At 35.7% G+C, this 26,082-nt stretch overlaps 2 protein-coding genes across 4 annotated transcripts in view; one reads left to right on the plus strand and one right to left on the minus strand.

The window, feature by feature from the left end:
* Positions 1-26,082, plus strand: part of iqgap2 (IQ motif containing GTPase activating protein 2) — a 457,800-nt gene that overhangs the window by 62,257 nt on the left and 369,461 nt on the right. For all 3 annotated transcript variants that reach the window (XR_015490390.1, XM_087252369.1, NM_001128340.1), the window contains 9 exon segments: positions 3,149-3,262; positions 3,354-3,532; positions 5,482-5,569; positions 5,896-6,053; positions 6,139-6,226; positions 9,515-9,675; positions 9,762-9,928; positions 14,981-15,105; positions 19,919-20,082. Coding sequence is in view for 2 of the 3 variants with exons in the window: in XM_087252369.1 (XP_087108495.1) it covers positions 3,149-3,262; positions 3,354-3,532; positions 5,482-5,569; positions 5,896-6,053; positions 6,139-6,226; positions 9,515-9,675; positions 9,762-9,928; positions 14,981-15,105; positions 19,919-20,082 (1,244 nt within the window). In the remaining variant the exon portion in view is untranslated.
* Positions 19,651-25,580, minus strand: f2rl2 (coagulation factor II (thrombin) receptor-like 2). Its single transcript, XM_087254107.1, has 2 exons — positions 25,174-25,580; positions 19,651-21,342 (listed from the first exon to the last, which is right to left on the minus strand). Exons 1-2 carry the CDS (start codon positions 25,235-25,237, stop codon positions 20,303-20,305), a joined length of 1,104 nt encoding a protein of 367 aa, XP_087110233.1. The 5' UTR covers positions 25,238-25,580; the 3' UTR covers positions 19,651-20,302.

A 26,082-nucleotide genomic window follows, 5' to 3' on the forward strand; every position in this document is an offset into this window, starting at 1 on the left:
AAATGATAGAGGTGAAAATATTTAAGATTATAGCAAACTGATTATGCAGGAATGAATTGCTGTACTGGTTTGATGTTGACATATTGTAAAGGAGTGCTGTGGGATAATTTGAAGCAATATGGTGTTTGATTTGTTTGACATGATTTTCTGAATATTATTTTGCTCACTGGCTATTACAGTATTGAAGGATTGAATTTGTTGTTGTTGAATGAGCAACTGGTCTTTTGATCAGCATTTACATTGTTACCATATATCAGTTATTCATAGTAAACACTAAAAGATATATGCAAAATGGATTTTGTGATTTTGCTATCATAGTATTGAACGCAAAATTAAGTGAATTCCGCAAAATTTGTTAAATTTAGAGAAAGAATGCAGTGATACAATATGTTAAATTGTTCTCTGATATCTAAATAGAAAGTACACTCACCGGCCACTTTATTAGGTACACCTCACCTCACCATTATTAGGTTGAACCCCCCTTTTCCTTCAGAACTGCTTTAATCCTTCATGCCATAGATTTAATAAGGGACTTAAAATATTCCTCAGAGATTTTGGTCGAGGTTGACATGATAGCATCACACAGTTGCTGCAGATTTGTCGGCTGCACATCCATGATGTGAATCTCCCGTTCCACCACACCCCAAAGGTGCTCTATTGGATTGAGATCTGGTAACTGTGGAGGCCATTTGAGTACAATGAACTCATTGTCATGTTCAAGAAACCAGTCTGAGATGATTCATACTTTATGACATGTTATCCTGCTGGAAGTAGCCTTCAGAAGATGGGTACACCGTGGTCATGAAGGGATGGACATGATTAGCAACAGTACTCAGGTAGGCTGTGGCATGACACGATGCTCAATTGGCACTAATGGGCCAAGAAAATATGCCCCACACCAATACACCACCACTACCAGCCTGAACTGTTGCTTTCATGTTGTTGATGCCAAATTCTGACCCTACCATCCAAATGTCGCAGCAAAATGGAGACTCATCAGACCAGGCAACTTTTTTCCAGTTGTCTATTGTCCAATTTTGCTGAGCCTGTGCGAATTGTAGCTTCAGTTTCCTGTCTTTAGTTGACAGGACTGGCACCCGGTGTGGTCTTCTGCTGCTGTGTAGCCCATCCGCCTCAAGGTTGGACATGTTGTGCATGCTAAGATGCTCTTCTGCATACCTCAGTTGTAACAAATGATTATTTGAGTTTGTTGCCTTTCTATCAGCTCAAACCAGTCTGGCCATTCTCTTCTGACCTCTGGCATCAACAAGGCATTTGTACCCACAGAACTGCTGCTTACTGGATATTTTCTCTTTTTTGGACAATTCTCTTTAAACCCTAGAGATGGTTGTGCATGAAACTCCCAGTAGATCAGCAGTTTCTAAAATACTCAGACCAGACTGCTGGCATCAGCAACCATGCCACGTTTAAAGTCACTTAATTCACCTTTCTTACTCATTCTGATGCTCGGTTTGAACTGCAGCAGATCGTCTTGACCATGTCTATATGCCTAAAGCATTGAGTTTCTGCCATTTGATTGGCTGATTAGAAATTTGCGTTAACAAGCAGTTGGACACTTGTACCTGATAAAGTAGCCGCTGAGTGTATGTGGCATAGATTATCAAACAAATTATTCAGGAATGGTTTTACAGTTCGATTTTTAAGCACATGAATTGGCCCTAATACATGGTTGGTTTTGAACAAATTTGGATAAGTTGTGAATATTAATGAGCTCTACTCACAAACTCTAATGCACATGTTCAGAATAATCATAAATCAGTTGTCAAAAACTTACTTTTACAAATTAAGAAGATTCCTTGTTAAATTAAGACGGAGGTGGTAGATGATTATTTTCGCTACAAGGAGTAAGTGAGATATTTTTATGCCACCAGAGGAGGCTCCTGTTTTGTGTTATAGTTGAAATATTAGCTAAATTATAATTATAATCAACAAAAGGGAATGACAGAAATGTATTTAGAGTTGTGTTTTGTGTTTTAATGTATATGAAAACACATGTAGGAATTCATATGAACAACTGCACACACAGATGAGTTTTATAAAGTGCATTGGCAACATTCCACTCTAGATAAAACACATAAGAGCTGAGTGAAATGACACGATGCATAAATGTGTATCAAACTCTTATATTCAGCAGTTTACATGTGTCTCATTACAACATACACATGTCTATTGCTTCATTACAAACATGTGTGCCAAATATTCCAATATGCATGTTAAACTCACAAGATATACTCTTAAACAAGCCTTGTGCCTTTTCAGGGTGGCATTGAAAAAATATATAATCTATATATCCTGTATTTTGCATTCTAATACAGTGTGAACAGATACGATCATGCATGGCTGCCTGCTTCACCGAACTGCACCTATAGTCCTCCTTAAAGCCTGCCCTTTTTTCAAAATAAAAGTCCCACATACATATTAAGTATAATATAAGCCTAGATAAACTTTAAACTATAGAGAAAAATATCATTGTCGTAACCTCACTACAAAATATTGTGTCCAATTAAACATGCCAGAGGGTGTGCATATTAATAATCCCATGTGCAGTGTAACAGTCTGTGTTTTGCACTGGAATTAATCTAGGGTCGCCACAGCGGAAAGAACCACCAACTTATCCAGCATATGTTTTAGGCAGCGGATGCCCTTCCAGCTGCAACCCATCACTGGGAAACACATACACACTCATTCACACACACACACACACTCATACACTACGGTCAATTTTAGCATACCCAATTCACCTGTACCACATGTCTTTGGACTTGTGGGGGATACCGGAGAAACCAGGGGAAACCCACACAAACACGGTGAGAACATGCAAACTCCACACAGAAATGCCAACTGAACCAGCCGTGGCTCGAACCAGCAACTTTTTTGCTGTGGGGCAAACAAGCTATCCACTGCACCAGGACGTTGCCAATTAGTATTTCCTTTATATAAACTACAGAGTTCAATTCTAGATACAAAAAAAATAATAATAATAATAAGTTTGAGAAAAGCTGCCCAAAATCATAGGCTGCAAAAGTGTTTTAATTATGTTAGGTTGAGAAAGTGAGTAAAAATCCTGAAAAGACAGAAATGTGATCAAAATGATGATACTTCTTTTTAAATTTCATGTTTTCCACAGAGGAAGAGATCAGCAACATGAGGAAAGAGCTGGAGAAGTATGGAATCCAGATGCCCGCTTTCAGCAAAATTGGAGGCATCCTGGCCAATGAGCTTTCAGTAGATGAAGCCGCATGTAAGGTTTATATTTACATGTAGGAGTTCAATTGTATTAATTTTACCCTCTCATCATCACATTTGGTGTATTTTTTGGTTCATATTCACAGTACATGCTGCTGTCTTTGCCATTAATGAGGCCATAGACAAAGGTCATGCAGAAAACACAATGACAGCTCTAAGGAACCCTAACGCTTTACTGAGAAACACAGAGAAAGCACTGGCTCAGGTCTACCAGGACACACTGAGCAAAGCCAAGAGGAAGAAGGAGGATCAGGCCTCAGGACGGGTAAGCTTGATCTTTAGTTTAAACTTTTAGTTGAATTACAAATGTTTGTGGTTTATAATATTTGTCCATTTTAGTGGTGGGCGTTATCGGCGTTAACGTGCTGCTCTTTTCGGGCGATAAAAAAAAAAATATTGCCTATAATCTATTCTCAAAGTTGGGTTAGCACTGTCACCTCACAGCAGGAGTCAGTTGGCATTTCTGTGTGGAGTTTGCATGTTCTCCCTTGCATGTCTCCAAAGACATGTGGTATAGGTAAATTTAGTAAACTAAATTGGCCTATGATGATTGGTGTGTGTGTCTGTGTGTGTGTGTGTGTATGGATGAGTGTGTATGGGTGTTTTCCAGTTGTGGGTTGCAGCTAGAAAGGCATCCACTGTGTAAAACGTATTCTGGATAAGTTAGCAGTTTATTCCACTGTGGTGACACCTTGGTAATAATGGGACTAAGCCGAAGGAAAATGAATGAATGTTGCATGCAAAGCAATTTTGTTTATGGTTTATTTTAAAAACCTCCTTTCAAACAGGCTCCAGCATTCCTCTACTTGTGAAATCAGCAGGAATTTGATTAAAAACTAACAGGGAATGAGTCTGGCCTGTTAAAGGCTGACGTCCTTTAACACTCCTTTCACAGTCTGCTGACTCCAGTATCACCTGATCCGCTCATGTTGACTCAAGTGGATAGTCATTTAGTTGTGTGTGTACTCATCTAAAGCTGTGTGAACACTGCTCAGCAATTCAGTTGTTAAGTTAAAAAGCAGCCCACTACTTATTTTGGTTAAAAATTATCCAAAATCCATTTTTGAGTACATAATCAGCCAAAATATCACCATACCAAAGCATTTAATAATTATGTTTTCTAATTATAGTGAAATCAGTACATTTTAATTGCAAATAAAAACTTGCTGCCATTCATCTTTGTGTCATTCAGCCAGTTATATCCACCCCAGTGTAATTTAATCTTTTTAAAGATTGCAAAAAAAAAAAAAAAAATCCATTAAGTTTCCATCACAATTTTAGAGAGGCTGAGCTGTAGGATTGGTAACCTAATAACCAACAGTAATGAGTTTACTCTGCAATAGTAATAATAATGATAGCAAAAATAAGTAGAATACCAATTGTAACAATAATAAGTTTTTTTGCACAAGTTAAGTGAACCTAAAAACATTTTTAGCTTTTTATTTGTCAAAATTTTGCATTTCCATCATTCATTTCTCATGTGATACATAAAAAAAACATGTCTGTGCATCATGAATATTTTGCATTGTGTCTGGATATATACAGGTGGACAACTTGTTGAGGTTGTTGTGCTCTAGGAAACGGGACACAGGAGCTTTTAAGCACTGACTAGTTTAATGTGAGTGAGCGAGGATTGCCTGTGTCTCACCGTGCGCCTGATCATCCTTCTCTCATTTAGTATTCGCCTTCTTTCTTTTGCTGGCACGAACAGTTATCAATCGTGCTGCTTCTTGATTCTAAGATCATATTTACACGCATATTGACAAACGGACTTAAACCAAAATTCTAATCTTTAGTTTAAAAGCAGCACTGGCAATTTAAAAATTATCTTCAAACAGCCAAAGTGGCTTGTGGTGGGTTCTGTCTAACCTGCCACAGCTGAAATCTACCCACATTTGGCAGGTTGGATGATGTTAATTTCAAGCCCCGATTGATGCTAAATGAAATATACAATTGTTTGATTTAGTCCCAATAGAATAAAAGATGTATTACAATGACTCATTGGTTTCAGTTGGTCACAACAAAAATGGCAGACATGTTGATTTCTTGTTCAGCTTACATTTTCCAGTGAGTAGTTATTTGCGTCAAAATTCCAAGTGACTGTTAAATACTTATGTTATGCCTTGTGCAGGAATTATATCAATCATTGACATATTTTTCTTTGTTTGTTTGTGTTTAAATTAACCCTGGTTGTGATATGGTAAATGTTTTTAGCGGTCATCTGTTGCAACTGAGGAGAGAGATGTGTATGAAGAACTACTGACCCAGCAGGAGATTCAGAGCAATGTTGACCTCGTCAACAGTAAGTGTGAGACATTCATCTGTGCACTGAGATGGTTGGGCTGAGACCACTTATAAAACTATGTTTTCAATCAATCAATCAATCAATCAATCAATCAATCAATCAATCAATCAATCAATCAATCAATCAATCAATCAATCAATCAATCAATCAATCAATCAATCAATATTTGTTCTCATTTTATTTAATGGAAAAAAGTTTTATGATTTGCCCTGCAATGCGATCTTATAAAATGCCATGCAATTATGGCGTAGTAGGCTGTAGTTATTTTAGATTTACTTCGAATTAATAATCGTTTAAATTAATAATCATGTATTTCTCTTTAGCATCATCTGCTGTTCAGCGGCTCCACCAGGCTCTGGATGCTGAGGATCAGAAGGCTCTGCTGGCCAGTCTTAAGTTGCCTGCTCTCGGTCTTGTGGGAGTCACTGATGAAAACGCCTGCTTCTACCTGGAGCACTTCACATCCTACAGGCAGCACAAAGTAAATGCTTTCCATTCCAGCTGAAGCATCTGTGCAGTGTTGGTCAAATAAGTGTTATGAGCATGTTTATGTTGTGTGCATGTAGGATGCAGGATCGGGCGCTCAGCTGGGGAAAGACGAGATCCAGAGGGTCATCACCTCCTGTAATGAGTTTGCAGAGGCTGAGAAACGAAGTATGTCAAATCTATGCATTTAACCTCAACCTGGTTCATAATGTGTTCATGTCTTCTGTGGATAATGATGATATATCTGTCCCCATGGCCATTTTAGATGTTTATTTATCCAGACTAAGAAATTCAATGAAAAGTATTATTTTCTTATTAGATGTCTATGTATCTGCAATTCTGTCATTTTGAGTACATATTGTTATGATTATTATAGTTATAATTATAATAATAATTATTATTATTATTTTAATAATAATAATTATTATTATTATTATTATTATTTATTTATTTTTTGTTCTGTGTGTAACCACTAATAAAATTATTATAATTTTTAAAATTATGTTTAAAAAGCCTGAATGCCCTTAAAATGTAGCCTAGTTGACAGCAAGCATCAGTAATTATTGAGATTAAAATAAGATTTTTTTTTTTTTTAATTGCAGATCAAACGATTTTCATTATTGGCAACAAAAGTCACTTAGTCAGATTTTGCAATTTTGTCTTGATAAAATCTTGACTTATCTGACTTGTACAAGTTGCTTCTTGATCAGTCTTCCCGTGACGTCTACAACGAGTTTCTGTTGCCAAGAGGCTCCAGCAATTCAACTGCACCAACAGGCTACATTATTTCACCAAAGCAGTCACAAGTGTTGCCATAACAGTATTTCTTATCTCAATTGCAATGAAAATATTATTTTAACCTCAATAAACATGCTTGCTGTCAACTAGGCATTTCAAGAGTTCACACTTAGCTGATGATTTATAAAAGCTTGTTTGGCATGCTGTCCCGGGAGAGAGCCCCGAGCTCAAGGGCTCCTCGAGCCCGGGGCTTCCTCTCGTTGGCAGAGCAAGAGGGGAGCCTGAGCTCGGTGGATCCCAGAACTCCCCTCCTGCGGTAGCTAAGGGAACACAAGGGATTAGACAAAGCTTGGTTGTTTTGTATGTTGAATGTCTTTGGATGATGGGAGGAAACCGGAGAACCCGGGGAAAACCCACGTGGACACGGGGAGAACATACAAACTCCTCACAGAAACACCCACCGGTCCTGTGGAACCAGGGCTGGCAGTGTTCTTGCTGTGGGGCTCACAGTGCTAACCACTGGGCCGCCGTGCCGCCCAATCAGAGGTAAAGGAGGAGAATAGGGGAGGAGGGGGGTATCTTCCAAACGAAGTTAAAGTGAACTGAAAATTGTGGCTATTTATAGTAGCTTAGGGCTCATATGATTGGAAGATAGTTATTAGCAAACGCGAGACCGGCCGTGATAAATCATAAGCACGTGATCCTCTCGAAATTAATTTATGAATAAACTTCACTTGTTACAAGATGGATAGGATTTGTTGTGAAAGTTATGTTTTTTAATTAAGATTATAGGTTGGCATAGATTCATTTTTTGATCTAGATAAATCTCACTGTAATCTTGGAATTAAGATTAATCTAGATTGTTCTAGATTAATATTTTCTGACAAGATCCATATTTCCTGACAAGAACCACACACGTGGGTTACAGTAAAGGACCGCACAGACACAAACACACACACACGTGTGCACAAAATGCAGACGTTTTTTCTTTCCATTTGGCATCCGTTATTAAATTCCATAACACTCTCACCAGTCCTTACTCCTTATTTGTGGCTAATAACCCCGTTTGTCACGGGAGCATGAATGAAATGTTCATGAGTTAAAGTGAAACTGCCAAACTGCTGTCAAAGTAATCAAAATGACAGAAAACTCTTACATGAAAGCACTTCCCGTAAACACCTTAATTATATTATTGTATATTAAGGCAAATAACTAGATTACAGATGTCCATGTAAGCATAGTCAGTAGTGTCTTCGAAGTTAGGGAAAGATCCAGAATGGCATCCTGCTAATTTGATTTAGAAGGGCACTTTTTTGTCAAGCGGCTAAAATATCAAGATAAAAGTCACCCTAGCTTGCGTAGAATAGACCTAGTTCCCAATGCAACTTTGAGAATAGATTAACGCCGATATTTTTTTATAGTGCGATAAGAGTCTCGCGTTAATGTGTCATGTTAACGCCGATAACACCCCACCACTAATTAAGATATATATATATATTTTAAATCTAAACGTATATTTTCCAGCCATGGGTTGCTTATTTAACACTCCCTCGCCTGAACTTGCCGCAATTAAGATGGAGAAAATAAAGCACATAAAGACAGAGGATAAATCAGAATCTCAAGACATAATCTTTAATATAATTAATTACATATCAAAAATGTAGCAAATATATGACAGAGGTTTACAGTTAACATTAGTTAAATCTTTATTTCCACAGAGCGAAACAAATCATCTATCCACACAGTTGTTTGGATGGGCACAAACAAAAATACCATTCATATGTTTTTCTTGGAAAATTATGTTTTTGAAACAAATTTCGTTTGGTATAATTTGTATCTCAATTTTAATGTATTTTTGCTGGTCACTTATCTACTAGATAAACAAGAATAACAAATAACATCTGTGGTGAAGTGCTTCGAAACAAGTCCACTATGCTTCAGTGGCAAAACACGAACTGGTTTGTTAAATAAAAGAATAATCTAGCCTAAATAAATAAAATGAAAGTGAAATATTTTCACTTTTAATGACAAAATCATCCATTGCTGGTAACTTTCAATTTAATTATAAGCAGGACAGGGTTCACAATTTGTTTGCAGCTCTGAACGTGTTCCCAGAACAAATATTTCTCTAATATTTTAGAGAAAGTAGTTGAAGTTGGAATAACCAATGATCTTATCCACCCGTGACCCACTCATAAGTAAATATGAAGCCTGTTTTTTGATTACCTGCCCCACGGGTTAACAGCATCTGGATATAACTGATGAATTATGTGCTCCTATTGCCCAGTGTCACCAACATGACAGAACTCGTCGTGAAGAACAGAAAAAAACTAAACATGCTAGACATTCTGCAAGGGTGTCATGAGACATTGCAGACATGGTATTAGTTGTCATGAACTATGACACATTTCATGAAGAGAAATGATGTAATCTTGTGTCACAACACCCATTAGTCGTTAAGAAAATTTTACCAAAATCGTGACAAAATCGTATAATCGGACTGAAGCTTAACATAATCTTACTGATAAAAAATAAATATGATCATTGAGCATGCACAATTTAATATACCATATCGTTGAATGAATGCAGTGTCCAATGATACTGATGAAATAATAAAAATAAACAGTTGTAACCAGTATACATTTAGTTTTTTCTTCAGCATAAATATTTATGACTTTTTCCTGACACTGATAGCTATTGTGCTCTTGATGTCCACAGAGCAGGAGGCAGTTGTTGCGATCAATTCTGCTATTCGGCGAGGGGTCCCAGAAGAGACAGTGGAGGAGCTGCTGAATCCAGAGGCCCAGATGCCTATCGTCTACCACACTGCTGCCAGTCTGTACCAGGCAGAGCTTTTTAGCCTGCAGCTCGGCTCTAAGGTCAGCTGAGGAACCCTCAAATTTCATGTTTCACTTCTTCATATCTTGACTTACAAATTCAAATTTAAATTTTCATCCCGTCTCAGAACAAGGCCGGTCTTTCACATGAGGAGCTGTGTGTGGCTGTGGAGATGCTGTCTGCTGTATCGGTGTTAAATGAGGTGCTGGACACTAAAGACTCAGTGGCCGTAATCGAGCAGCTCAGTGACTCTCCGCTGGGATTCAGTGGTATGGATGCCGACAACTTACAGAGGTACTGAGAAACTACTGGACACTTAACACAACTTAGGCACTCTTTAACCCAATGAAAATTCAAAACCCCCTCGAAAGGAATTAAAAGTAGCCCAGTTTTGTTTCCTTGTTCCTTGTCTTTGTTATTTTGTGATACACATACTAGTAGATAGACTATAAGGGCCCTATCATACACCTGGCTCAATAAGGTGCAAGACTTGTTTAGCATATGTTTACATTTATTATAAAATAAACACTGCTTCCATGCCTTCTTCATGTCGGGGGGCTTTTTTCAGTTTATTTATAACAATTTTCATTTTTATTATAATATTATTAGCAGTATTATTTATTCTATGCATATTTATATTTGTTTTAATAAAAAGTTTAGATTTGTCCACCTGTCGGGTTTTGGAGACTTATGGATTACCATATGGGGCATAAGAATGGGACGTGTGTTTGGATATAACTTTTGAGCACATTTCACTATTATTGATCATTTATTCATTTGCTGGAGATTAGAACTGAATTTAGTAATAGTTTTGAAACAAATCTTTGCGCTTAACAAACTAAATTAAATCTGTAGGCTAATGGTTGTCTTCAGTGGAGTGTGTACAACACTGTTTCCTTGTCCAGGAAAATAAAAGAGTAAAGTAAAGAGTAAAAGTAAAGTAAAGAGAAAGTAAAGAGGCCGAATTGAGTTGGCTCATTCTTTATCCTCGGACTGCAGATGATCTGTTAAACTGTTTTTCTCACTTGTGAAGCGTGCAGTTTTTCCACTTACAAAGTCCGCCATGTAACTAGCAAATGTGCCATGGCAACACACAACTGACTTTTAAGGAGGAATGTGAGATGAGACTTTTTGGTTTAATGCATGTTTTGCACTTTGCACCTAGATCATTAAAATAGAGCCATGAGTGTTTAGGTACTAACTGGCTTTTTACTAGGGATGTAACGATACACCAAAGGCACGGTTAGGTTCACAGTTTTGGAGCAACAGTTCGGTTCGGTTCGGTTCAGTTTCTGTTTGCTGTGCGGTTAGGTTTGATGTCATCTTAACAGGAATGCTAAGGAACAATAGATTCACTTAATAACAAGAACATCTAAACTTTTTCTTTATTAACTTTGACATCAAATTTTTAGTACAGTCAGAATACCTGAGTAAACAACAACAATTAAATAAATACCTCCAATATAGACTAGACAGAAAAAAAACTATTCTCTTTAGTGCAGCCATCTTAACTAAGTAAACTAAAATTAAATAAATAACTGCAGTGTAGACTAGTGAAAGATCTTCAAAAACACCGTAATGTCCACATTCTCAGGTGAGAGGCTTGATCTCTGCGCAGACACAGACATAGTGATGCTCATTTTTGAATATCTAGGTTTCATTTTGATAGATAGGTTTCTGTTTAAATTAATGAAAAAATATACATATAATGTGTTTGTAAAGTGTTTTTACGTGACATATTCACCAGTAAAATACTTTGCAGTTTTGTCTGAAGCTAATGTTATGGTTATAGCCAGCTGTATTTTTGCCTCCCGTTCTCGCTCTCTTCCGCTCCCTCCATGCCGTTCACTTCTGTATGTCCGCCTTCACAACAGCTGATTGTTCAGGATACTGATCTATCATCATTTGGCGACGTAGCGCAGGGTTATAAACAGCATGTCAGAAGAGCGGGAAAGAGCGCTTTTTCCTTTGATCTGGTTTTTGGTGTATTTTGCTGACATGATTATGATTTTCGTTGTTTTTGTTTAACTTACGTTTGGGCAAAATTATTTTGCATCACTTTTGCCCACTTTGATAATTTTTTTGAGTTTTGTAAATGTTTATTTCAATTGATTTGTTAGTTATTTTTTGGCTCCGCTCCTTCCCGACAATATTGAGCTTTACCTCCTCAAGTTCTTTCTTTACTCAGAGTATGGTGGAAGATGCCGTACAACTTCCATTTTGCAAACACGTAGTAAATGTATTGTTAAATACATCAGGTAAGAGGTGAACATCATCTTTGTATTTATTTTATTCTACAGTTCAGTATAGGGAAGAATGCGGCGCACTGCGCTGAAGACCTTTTTTCTCTTCATCAGTTTCTAGCGACGTAAGAGGGGTTATTTATGAGATAGAATTGTTTTGTTATATTTCTTTCTTTTGGTTGGCTTCACTATCGTCCCCTTACTCTTAAGTTGAAATAATTTTTGTTTGATACTTTGTTTGAATTTGCTACTTTATTATATTTTTATAATTGTAAATATTTTTGTATATATTTGGGCATTATTCTGGTTCCACTCTTGTACATTAAATCACCTTTTGGTAGTTTTTCAGTTCTGTTGTCAGTGTCGTTTGCTTACACCTTCACATTGTGAAATTACCACACTTTTTGAATGTTATAAGTAAGTTTCGTGAAACAGTTACGACAGATAGGCGTGTACTTTGTCAAGACGCGAATTCCATTCCTGTACTCCACTGGAAAACCAAAATGTTCCCACACAGGCAACTTAAATGTGTCTGGAGACCTGCAATCTCAAATATATGTGAAGCAGCCATCCTGCGTACAGTAGTAACGAGTGTAGTAGTAGCGAGTGTGATCGCTTGCTCAAGTCACATAACATGACATGCACTTGGAAAATACTAACTTTAGAATATAATATTTAGAACATATACATCATTACTAATACAATTTAACCAAATGTGATAAAATAAAGATGTATAAATTGGTTTAATTAGTTAGAGACAAGTGACGTCAACCTCAACAATGGGCAGCAGGGGGCGTGAGAGTACCGCCGTACGCCACGAGAGTTTCGCGATACGCATCGTGGTTGGTGTATCGTGATATTTCGGTTCGGTTTGTAGTATCGTTACACCCCTACTTTTTACATATCAAACAACACTTCTAAGTACCTTTCTATTTGTTGGTTTTTCTTGCTCACTTTCTGCGGTCTTTGGGTTACCAGCAGGGCTTAACATTAACTTTTTTTACCACCAGCCACTGTAGCTAGTAGTTTTCCAACATTACTAGCCACTCGCCATTTTCTATAGCCACAATTTTATTGTTGGGAAAATATATTTTATACACATACATATGACTTTGACATGCTAAAATGACTTGATTTAGAGTTTGCATTATCTCTACATGCCTCATTCATTTCATTTTTTGTGTGTCGTGTATGAGCTTGCTCAATAATCATGAGCATCTGGGTCAGGGTTTCATTTATTACAATTAGTTTTCATAATATTCAGAGCCCAAAATGAAGGATTTACCCAATTTATATCTGACCACACCATAAATAAACAGTTAATTATTTCTTAGCCACACATTTTAAATGTGTGAATACATGCTAAAAATAGCTGAATACTATACTTTTTATTTAACAAAACATATGCACAGTCATATGTCCTGGCTAAAGGTCCCAGATCACCAGTTAACTACACATAAATGGGGAGTTATTATCCCATTAAAGTAATGTTATTGTAAAAAAAAGCATAATTAAACCATATCAATGCAAAAGAAAGCAGGTAAAAAACATACTGTGTGATAATGAAAGTATTATCACACACGCATGGTTAATGATAGACCCATAAATTATCTTTTCAAAGTATGGTAAACCGAAAGCAACTGGCGATGCTTACTATAAGTCAACTCTGGAACTCTTGAAGGCTCTGGAACTCTGGAACTCTTGAAGGCAGCAAGACTGTAGGTGCATGTTCCTCCCTTTTTGTTCAGTCTATTTGAAAGAGAATCGATCGCATCAGTTGTGTTTCTAGACACAGTTGCTTCACAAAAGGAAACGGGAGCGCACACGCGTTATAAACAGTCACGCGCATCACCTCAGCTGTTATCGCAAGTGATTATCCTCTCATTCGGAATTCACCTGCTTTGCTCGTGCGAAGTTGCGAACGCAATTATTTTTGTCAGTCGTGTTGCTTCTCGATCGCCTGTGCATGCATATTGGACCATCCTTATTGTCGAACCCTGCTTTTAAGAATTATTATCTGGGAAAATTATTTTCAACCAGCCTAAGTGGCTAGTGGGAGTGTCTGTATTACTGCCGAAATCTACCCGCATTTGGCGGGTTGGCGGGTGTTAATGTAAAGCCCTGGTTGCCAGGTACATAATTCTGGGATTAATGTCTTAAGAAACAATTAAGTTTTCATTTTGTGTTCACAATAAAAGAAACCATTTGGTTAACTAAGAATGTTTTAATAGCTAACAAAAATAAATGTAACCCACACTTCATATTTTTTCACACAACTGCATTTTCAAAAGTTGTGTTTGGTAGAAAAGTGTGACCCTGGTAACACTGGATGCACTGATGTTGTTTTTTCATGGCCAAACTTCTAACTTACTCTGCCTGAAGGAGGTGCTTATAAAATAGCACAAATAATGGTGTTTTCTTGGTTAGTGCTGCATGATATGTACATCATATGGAGATGATCTATAAAAAACCTAAAAACAACTTTTAAAAAAATTGATTGCTCTTTTAGATTTTTTATTAAACCCTCCATCCCCAATTGAGCATTTTCTTGTAATATTTCTAGCTTAAGGAAAAATTAACTTCCACCGGTGAACTTTTCAAATACAACCATAATCTACATACAATAAAATCAACAGATGCGCAAGTTTATTAAATTAAACCCAATAATAAATAAGAGCATTAGAGATTCCCATGGATGAAATAAACATATATTAAAAAGTTTTTTTTTTCCTACTTAAAGATTAAAAACTCTAAAGCGACTTCCAAAACATAAGCTATACTGAAAACTCTCTAAGAGAATATTTATTATGTTTTCCCATGGGTGCCGCTCACCTATTCCTCTGTGGTGCCTGTTTTGCCAGTCAAGCACAGTATGGCTGTTGATACATTTGATCTCCATCTCTGTTAAAAATTTGTCTACACATGTTATAGTGTAAAATCAAAACAGTGCTGTTAGTATGCAGGTCAAGAACAGAAATTAGCCGAATCAAAAACAAACAAAGGAAAGATTCGGATTTCTTGTCGGTTGATTGCTGCATCTCTGCAGGTCACACAGACATTGCTGAAGAACTGACTTTATTATGTGGTTGTTTATCTTTGTTAGATATACAGACACACTGATTCATCTCAGAGAAGAGTCCCTCGCTCGTGGTCAAGAGTTCCTCACATGGAATGATGTTCAGAAGTGCATTGACACTGTCAATGTCCAGGTGCACGAGGAACATGAGAGTAAGCAAACTTTGAAAATATTCTAAAAAAAGAGGTTGTTGTTTATGTTTTGGTCAGTATGATTTTTGGTTTGGAGGTATCATTTGTTAATATTAATGAGCAACATAAGATTACAATACATATACTTCCAAAGTATGTGTGTTTATTTATATATATATATATATATATATATATTATATATTTATATATTATATATTTATATTTTTTTAAATATTTCCCAAAATATGTTTAACAGAGCAAGGACTTTTTCACACTATTTCCTATAATATTTTTTCTTCTTCTGAATGTCTTTTTTTTGTTTTGTTTTTTTACTAGAATAAAAGCAGTTTTAATTTTTTTTTAAATTAATTTTAAGGTCAATATTATTAGCCCCTTTAAGCAATATGTTTTTTTTTTTTTTTGATCGTCTACAGAACAAACCATCATTATACAAAGACTTGCCTAATTACCTTAACTTAAGCTAATTAACCTAGTCAAGCCTTAATGTCTAAATGCATTATATGTGACTAATGGCCCATTTCCAATGAGTGGTACAGTACAGTACAGGTCAGTACGGCTCACCTTTATCATGCTTGCATTTCCACTGCCAAAAGGGTACCAATGGAAAGTTTTAGTCGATGTCATTCTCGCTGGAGGTAATGTCAAAGTAAAGCTGCATGGGTCGCTCATATATCATATGAGAAGCACTTCCAACAAAACAGAGGCTTTGTACAGACAAATACTTGTGTATAAATGCTCAAGACTAACCTTTCTATCAACATAATTTGATTATAACTGTAGATCAATGATAAAAATAGTCTACTGTAACGTCTGAAATTAATCACATCTATATTTTTAATCTTCACCAGCACATGTAACCTCATGTTAGAAAGTAATTCCATCATTCCAGGTTCATAATAGTCCAAAAGGCAATGATAATAATTGAACATGGCAGTTTGCTCATGTTTTAGGTTACTGAAAAAATTATTTGCTCCGGCTTCTCATTTGTTTTTTTTCACTCTTTACTCCCGCGTTTATCGGCTTCAGAAAGGATCAGATGTCAGAAGCACTTTAATAATCAAACACACATTATTGTCATCAGCTCAAGAAGTTTGTTATTTCAAATATAGACACGTGGCGGCCGCATGTGAGCTCTCTGGAGAAAGTGAATCCGATTGTTCTTCTTGGCTTTGTGGCTGTTCAAGACGACCAATAGGTTTGTTTGAACTCGGGTCGATCATGGCTTGTTATTATATGTATACAGTGATACGATGTAATGTCTCGGCTGTGTTTTAAAAAATGGCAGTTTCTTTGTTTTTGTTTTCCTGCTTGTGTGTGCTCGTGACGTATTTCTGTAAACCAATAGCATTCAGCTGCACGTCTAGCTCCGCCTTTTAATACCCTTTTGTTGTGCTAGATACCCTTTCAAAAGGGATATCAAAAAGTAGTACGGTACGGTATGGTTCGCTTTTTGGTACCTTTTGACAGTGGAAACGGCCATAAAAGCCTACCCAACCGAACCGTAAAGTACCATATCATACCCCTCAGTGGAAACAGGCCATAATATCTTAAAATGTTTATCAGAGTACCCGCAGGGTCATAAAAGCATTGAAAAAGTCCTAAATTTGATAATCTCAAATTAAGGCCTTAATGGCCTTGAAATTGGTATACAAAGTCTTGAATTTGGTTACAAAGGTCTTAATTTTATTTATTTATTTTTTGCTTTTCCTAGGATTAAGTTCATACCATAACAAAATTAACTGTTTCTAATGTAAGTTAATTAAAAATTCATGCAGCGGAACGTTGAGCGCATCACACGCTCCACGCCATAGCAGAAAGTGTGAAAGCGTGCGCACCCGTTACTATGGTTACTTGAGGTTAGGTAAAGAGCAAGATAGTCGCTAGCCTAGTTTGTCGGCTAAAATGGGAAAGTGTCACTGTGGCCAAGGAATCCGAATTGCGTTTGGGTCAAGCCTGTGCCAGGAAATGACCGCGACGCATACTGCTATTGATGCCGGAAAGCATTCTTAAAACAATCTCTGAGCACCACTCTTTCACATCGATTGAGAACATTACAGAGGTTTTTAAAACCATGTTTCCTGACTCTGAGGTAGCAGTTACATTCTTGTGTGGAAGCAACAAAACTGCATATATTACTTAATTCAGATCCTTTTATAACTAAAGAATTGACTGACCAGGTCAATAAGACCAACGGGTTTGTGGTCATGTTTAACCTTCAGTTGGACCTTCATATACACTACTGCGTAGATGACCACACTGTTGCATATGTATTAAATATAACTGAAAATTGAAATAAAATGCTTTATTTAATTTAAGTAGCCCACTTGTACATAATTATTTTCTAGGGTTCAAACTTTATACAGATTTGACATTTTTCCCTCATACTTCTGACGGAATGGGTACGAAGTTGGCATTAAATTTCATTTGAAATAATATTGAAAAGGTCTTTAAAAGCCTTGAACTTTATTTGGAGGATCCTGGGGGTAGCCTGATTTATATATATTTATATATATTTATATATTAATTGTGGAGCCGAACCCGAATACGGTATTCGGAAAGGCACGAATAGCGTGTTTTTACGAATACTTGATTCGAACAAATACTTGAAAAATTATTTGTATTCGGGAGCAAGAAAAACACTATATCAAAAAGCAGCGTTTCCTCATGAGACCACAGTGCATGCCCGCGTGAGAGAGAGAGTGAGTGAGAGAGAGAGAGAGAGAGAGAGAGAGGCAAAACGCGCCAAAGCCCGAAACTGAAAGCGAGACGTGACTTTTAAGGGGTTGTTTCATATGGATTTATTAATCATTCTTACTGTTCAGTGATCGCAAACTGCCGTAATTTATTAAAGACGCAAACTCCTCACTGCATGACAGCTGCGCGCCTTCAGCAGACCTCCTCATTCCTGCAGCACGAGAGCTTTATGATTGTTTATGCGCGCCAAAAGTAGCGGATCTGTCCGGTAAAATATCTGACTGCGTGTCACTGCATCCCTAAGGACTGTTTGGCGAAATATTTGACTGCATGTCAATGCATAACAAACGACTAAAAGGATATAACTAGAGAACTCTCCACTGTGCTACTGGATGAGAGCGTATGGCAAGCCGTTTTAGCATTTAAACCTTGTTCAGACTATCCATAAATATATTTAGAGATATCTCTAATTATATTTTGACTTGTCATAATTATAATTCGACTAGTCAGATTGGAAATATCTGCAAATATATTATGATAGACTAGTCATATTCCTCCATTGACTTCCATTGAAAAATATTTGCAGATATCTCTAAATAAGTTGACTAGTCACAATTGTAATTAGAGATATCTCCAAATGAATTTTGACTAGTCAAAAATCCAATTTAAGATATCTACAACTGTAATTAGACTTTTAGTAAATTAATTAGAGATATCTTCAAATATATTTGTAAATATCTCTAAATATGATGAATTAAAGATATCTCCAAATGTATTATGACTAGTAAAAACTCAGAGATATCAATTACAATTGTTACTAGTCAAAATTCATCTGATTTCGTACTAGTACAATTGTAATTGCAGATATGTCTAATTGTCATTCTGAGTAGTGGAATTATAATTATGACTAGTCAAAATGTAATTAGAGATATCTCTAATATATTTATGGAGCCAGAACAAAGATTTAAATGCTAAAAAGGCTTGCCATAGAGAGCGCTTCTCACTGAACAGAGCCGCAGCGCAACCTTCTATGTAATGTATTATCACATGCACTAAAAGCATCCTAAAAGCATCAACACAGCCACATTCTGCCCCAGCAAGTCAGTTTCAAACATAAAAATAACAAACAAACAAACTTTGTGACTTTTTTTGTGGCTGGCAGATGATAATAGCAGGGCTGTATCTTTTAGTATTATATAGAATACTTTTGTTCTGCCAGATCTCCCAGGCAGGGTTTTATTTAGATTTATTTAGTTAATATTAGTTTTTGGAATTCTGTCCATTGGAAAGAAGTTCTTTCAGAAGAAGAACAGTTTTTTGAAGTATTATTTGTTTTTATTCTGTCTATTCAGTGTCCTTCGACAAGAACGGTGGTGGTGGGGTTCATAATATTCACAATGGTATTTTATTAGTTGTTGGTTTAACCATAGATGAGATAATGGCTTCTATGTTATTTTCTTTTTAATGACATTTCTTATTATATGTTCAAAAACAACAGCCAATATTGCATATCTATAATTTATATAATGGGTATAATTAAACAATACTTTCACTATAACGTAACTTAGAAGTGTAATAGAAAAAATATATATTTTTGCGCCATTTTGAATTTTACTCGAATACAAATACAAATACAAATACTTTTCCCCCCTCAACAAATACAAATACAAATACCGGCTGCTCCGCACATCCCTAATATATATATATATATATATATATATATATATATATATATATATATATATATATATATATATATATATATATATAGTTTACAGAAACCTAATGTGTGTGTGTGTGTGTGTGTGTGTGTGTGTGTATGTATGAATTAAACATCATTGCATTGATCCATTCTGTAGTAAAGTTTTATTGAGCATTTATTAAACTCTCTGCATAATCATTCCAACAGCCCTAATCATTATATGAAATATAAGAATATCAATTATATATAAATATTTACAACATTAAATCAAACTATCTATTGTATAAACAACAACATAAACAGCATTTCCAAACATATTTTTCATACATTTCAATGACAGCATTGCATTCTAGCATAAATAAATTGTAGCATAAATTGCTGCATTATAAATGGAGTACATCATATGCCCATGTTTAGGAGTAATTGCTATCGCTGAGATCAACGAAGCCTTACACTCCGGGGACCCAGAAAAGACACTCGCCGCCCTCCTGCTCTCTACAGCTAAACTACAGGGAGTCAAAGCAGCCAATGCCAAACACTATCACGATTTACTGCTGACCACCAAAGACCACATCTGCAAGGTGAGACCCAAAGTCAGCACTTAACCAGTCTTTTGTTTATGAATTACATCTTATTCAGCTCTTTATTCCTCTGCTCCATATTCAGCTTGACTTGAGTGTACACTTCTTCTACTATTTTCAAAGTGGGCCATCCAACCCACAATACATCCTCTTCCTATTCTAGATAAGAAAGCCCCCCTCTTAGAGTTCGCTAGAAAAACATCCTGCTATTTAGAAGGAGTCAAATTGTGGACAAAGCCTTCAAAGGTATAGAGCTGAACGATCTAAACTTGACTTGGGAAGTGGAAGTCTTTGTGAGTAGATAAGAGAGAAAAGGGTCCAGACAGCTGTGGAAAGAACACAGACATACAGCCACTCGATAGTAAGCATACAATTCGTACTGTCGCTGAGTGTACAGCTTTACATAGTGCGCGAAAAGAAGCAAATTGCATGGAGCAAAACACACCAGAAAGATCACAAACACCAGTGTGCTGGCCTTAATGTAGTGTTTCCAGTCTTGGCTGGAGCGATTGAGATGGTAAATGATAGATCCGTAAATAAATGCGATGACCAGGGAGGGAAAAACAAAGCCTATGCAGATCAGACTCAATCTGTATGGAATCAAAGCTTGATATGATGCTTCTTCGTAAGGTTGGATATCATGGCATGTCACTAACTCTTGGCCAGAAACATGGAAGCTTTGCTGAACCACAAATTCAGGTGCCATTGCAATCGAGAAAATGACCCAAATGGTTAAACTCATCCAGATGGCGCAGAATCTCTTCCGCATTGTCCTGTAGAGGAATGGGTGAACCACTGCAAAATAGCGCATCACGCTAATACACATATGGGCATGAATGGAGCAGTAGATGTTTCCATAAAAGCAGGCCGTCACCAGCTTGCAAGCTAGTTCACCAAAAATCCAGTCGCTGTTATTGAGATGATAATGGACTCTGAAGGTGAGGGAAAACAGCAGGAGAAGGTCTGAAAGGGCTAAGCTAAAATATAGGATACCACTTGACAGAACCTTTTTTCCGCTGAGGCAAGCCAGTACAAAGACATTTGAGGGAATCCCGATGAGGATGGCTAGGATGTACGCAAAGGGAATGATCCTGGTGCTGATTATTCCAGCGGTGTGATTGATGACATTTGCACTGACGTTTATCACGGGCTGTGTTTGGGATGAGTTGGACAGCTGTGAAGCATTGGACTCTATTGTTCCAGTAAAAGTTTTTGGATTAAGTGGATAGTTTGATGTATTGATTCTGGAATATTTTGATGCTGGAAAAAAAAAAGAGATGTTGGAAAACACAATGTTAAAGTGGGTTCTTACAGAATATTGTTTTGTTTTACACAGCTTAATTTTGAAGTGTATAATAACCTGTATATATACCAGAAATTGAAAAAATACTCAGTTTTGTTTGTTTTACCAGGTTTAGAGTGTTTGAATAAAATTTAAAAAGGTCTGATCTTATTTTTTTTATTATTGCAATTTAGAGCATTTTAGCAATTTAAAGCTTAAATTGAGAGTTGTTCAAAATGCTTTCATTTTTGTTTAGGTAAAAAAAAAAAAGGTTTTTACACCTAATATTGCTTTTTAAATTAAAAATTGAATCACATTGAAATATACTTGTGTTGTTTGCTGGATTGAAACACACCATTTACCCAAATCACTTAAATAGTTAACTACGAGTATATGCGACAAATAAAACACATTTTGAATAATATTTGTATTTATTATACACTGTTATACACTGTTTCTTTCCAATAGGTTAAAGTAAAAAAAAAAAAGACATCCACAATTTGGCCCAATCCCAATTCTATTTTTGTACCCTTAGCCCTATCCCCTTCCCCTTGGCCCTTACAAACCGAGGTTTAAAATATAACCCCTAAGAATTGGGACAGCACTAGAGCATCTGCACACGTCATCTTATGCCATCATGAGCTCTTGCTTCATATGAGATCAGACGATGGTGACTGCTGTAGTTAAACCAGTTATACCTGTTATTTTTTGTTTTTTTATCTTTAGGAAATCACTGAAGGCATATATTAGGTTATCATAATGATCTTGTGTGGCGATAAGATTGTAACTGTACTGTGCATTTCCAGAGTGGCCTTAATTATCAATGTAAACACACCAAAAACAACTTTAACATTATAGCAGACACTGTAAAAAGATCATTCCCAGCCACTAGACTCTTCTGGCAGGGTATTCCATTGTCATCGGTTGTCAGAATGTTGTGGGACTGCTATACATGAGTTATGATTAGGGATTTTAGATCGCGAAATTTAGCAGTTTTTATTTTGGTGTTTTTTTCTTTAAAGCATGACGGTAAAACACTAACATGGTTATGAATATATTAAAACATGTGTTTGTTTGTTGTAAAAATAATGACAAAAAACTAATTTGTGGATCTCCTTACTTCCGGGTGCAGCTGTGGCTGGTGTGTTCTGGGAAATTTTCTTACTCCTTGGTTTCGAGTGTGGTCCTAAAAAAATTTTCATTTGAAGGGTTGTATACCCCTTGCCCTTTATTATTAGTTATTTATTATTTATGTCGCTCTCGCTAGCAGTCAGCTGCAAAGCCAAGCAAAAGTAAGCTTAAATAAAAACGTAATGCAAAAACGCATACAAGCTTTATAAAGTTTAAACAAAAGTTAATTCCCGGACATTTTCAGTGGGTCTGCAAAGCACTTAAGGCTGCCTGTGGCAGTGTTGAGAGGTCTTGTGCACACACAACAAAATGGTTAAAGGATTTTCCACTACTTAATCTCTCGCGCATGTTTGTTTATATTGGACCAATACGAAAAAGTGTAAAAGGATGATAGTAATAGTTAAAAAAAGTGTCACCAAATATACTTGGGCGATTGATAATATACCTAAAGTCTATGTGTGGGAAGCACTGATATATATATATATATATATATATATATATATATATATATATATATATATATATATATATATATATATATATATATATATATATATATCATATATATCATATATATATATATATATATATATATATATATATATTATATCATATATATATATATAGGTGGGCCGTTGTCAGATTTAACGTGATGCGCTAATGCGAGACTCTAATCAGGTGACAAAAAAATATCACTGTTAATCTACTCTCAAAGTTGGGAGCTGGGTCTATTCTTCGCAAGCTATGATGATGTTCACCTATTTTCGTGCAGGTATAAACCTGGCCGATATGCACTGAATCTGTGTGTATTCCTTCTGTGAAACTACCACATCAAACGTGAGTTCAGTTCAAATCAGTTTACTAGAGTGAATCTGATCAATGTTAGCTCCACATCTAACTATCAGGCACCTGCAGATTTTATGTGTTCAAGTAAAACATACAAATAAAATGCACCTGGTGCTTTTTAAAATGATTGACGGTGAATGAAAGTTAAACCGCCTGACAAAAATGTGCCCTTCTGAATCAAATCAGCAGGATGCCGTTCTGGATCTTTCACTTCCTTCGAAGACACTAAAGACTAGGTTTACATGGACATCTGTAGTGTAGTTATTTGCCTTAATAGACAGTAATAAAATTTAAGGGTTTACATGAAGTGCTTTCATGTAAGAGTTATCTGTCATTTTGGGTGACTTTAACTGCAGTTCGGCAGTTTCATCTTCACTCACGAGCATTTTATTCATACCCCTGTGAAAAACTGGGGTTTTAGATGCAAATAAGGAGTAAGGACTGGTGAGAGTGTTATGGAATTTAATAACGCTCGCCAAATGGAAAGAAAAAAAATTCAGCATTTCACCATGTGTGTGTGTGTGTGTGTGTGTGTGTGCAGTCCTTTACTGACAGCCGTGTGTGTGGATCTTGTTGGAAAATTTGGTGAAAAGTCCTACATGACAGTAATAGCTCTTTTGCTGTGTTTACTTCAATAATGCCACTAATATCTGCATACTCTACGTCTTAATTCCATTTTTGTTTAGTTCAGTTATGACTTTAGTCGGTTTAAGGTACTCAAAAATCACAGTTTTGAGTTTATTTAGGCCTACGGTTAAAAAGTTTTAACTGAATAAACAGTCAGTAAACACACGTACATCTTACTGAACATTATTTATTTTTATCACCAATTATCATAGTAGTACAGATTAAAAAAAAATCTATGCCCACTTATAATATATATATATATATATATATATATATATATATATATATATATATATATATATATATATATATATATATATATAAGGAATATATATATATAGAAGGAATATCAAATATCATCAGAAATCATCATTAATATCATCATTGTTCAGTTTGCTGAACAAAACAAAATTTACTTTTTACTCAAAACTAAAATTGAAATCCAAAAAAAAAATTCAAGTAGATATTAGCTGGAAAAATGTATAAACTTGTGGAAATCATACACGACTAAGAATTTTAAAAGTTTTTTTTTTTAATGGGTAGATGAATGGAAACTTCTCTCATTTAAAAGACAAATGAAATTAAACATGGGATCTACTCTGACTGAGACTGATGTGGTTTTCTTTCAGTTTCAATATTATAGGCACAGATAGTTTAGATAATCACATATGGCAAACATTAACAATAAGATTTTTTTTTTTTATAAAATCATAACAAAAAAAGTTTAATAATAAATAAAACTAACTTAAATGTGATTAAACTGATTCATTATTAAAATATGATGTATTGTATTTGTATTTGTTTCAGTTTGTTTTAATTTGTTGTGTTTATTGTGCTCTATATCTGACTCTTTTACACGTTCTGTTTGTAGTGTACAACCTAGTTATTATACAAGAATATTATATTATAAAAAACATTATATACCATTATTATACACCATTATTGTTATGTATTTGTTTAAATTGTGTTTGGCAAATAATTAGTTTTAGATGATTGAAAAATCACTAGATCTACTAACCTATTCACTGTCATTAAAGGCAACTACAGTAACTAAAACTAAATAGTCAAGTCATTCTGACCGTCAAAGTAAACTTTTCCCCCCACAAGATATTCAGTCTATGTCCACATTTGAACTGTATAACAATACATTTTTAATCTTGAACTTATTTTAATTATTAAAGAGGAAAAGAGAAAAGTGTTCTTACCTGGATCTTGAAGTGAGTCCTCAAAGAATAACATTAATAGCAGCGGCACAAATACTCTCCGCATGTTTGAAAGATTTTGTCCAGCTAATTTTTAGCTGTATCACTCAGTGAATATGAACTTCAAGAGCGTCCTCTGAGGATCAATCATACATCTAGACTAATAACTGTCTAGTAAGGAGTTATCGTTGTAGGGCGTGACGAGTGGCTGGTTTCCTGTCAGGGGCTCAGGGAGTCTGGATTCAGAACTACTCAATGCTCATGTTTCAGGCATGTCAGGAAACTCTACGTGACGTGAAACTTCCTCCCAAAGCTTCCAAATTTACAGCGCAAACTATTTACAAACGTGTGTCTGCCAGTGGCTCCTAACTACCACACAGGAATGTTTTGATGGTGTTCAGGAACTGCCCACTTTTTAACTCCAGTCTGACACATTATGTTATTGGAAACAGCTTTCTTTTTTTTCTTTCTTTCTTTCTTTCTTTCTTTCTTTCTTTCTTTCTTTCTTCAGACCTTGTCCCTTGATGTTTACAAAAAGGTATTTATTTTTGTCTGTCAGGATATCAGAGTAAATGATGTTGTAGGTTCTAGTTAGAAGTTATTTTTTCATAGGGTTTTGTAGAGCTTGTAATCTGACTGATTTATTGGATTACACTTGGACTCTAATTTCATGTTCATCTTCCAGAATGTTTTTATTTCCGCGGTACAATGGGATTTTTTTTGAAGCAGTAAAACAAAATAGACTTTATTAATACTTTTTACTTTTACCTTAAACACTACTGTATTTACAGTATTACAGTGATTCAGTATTTCTTGGCTAATTCTTAAATTGACGATATGCATGCCAGTGGTCATATTTCATGGGTTATTATTCAATGCTTTTTTATTTTTATTTTTTTTTTAAACATTTTC

The sequence above is a fragment of the Danio rerio genome, chromosome 5 (genome assembly GCF_052040795.2).
Source record: "Danio rerio strain M-AB ecotype USA chromosome 5, GRCz13ab, whole genome shotgun sequence".
Taxonomy (NCBI): Eukaryota; Metazoa; Chordata; class Actinopteri; order Cypriniformes; family Danionidae; genus Danio; species Danio rerio.

Bases quoted from the DNA above. Each gene is read 5' to 3' on its own strand.
- f2rl2 (XM_087254107.1), bottom strand. From the start codon at position 25,237: ATGCGGAGAGTATTTGTGCCGCTGCTATTAATGTTATTCTTTGAGGAC. The intron at 21,343-25,173 runs GTAAGAACACTT...TTTTTTTTCCAG, and splicing joins GGACTCACTTCAAGATCCAG to CATCAAAATATTCCAGAATC.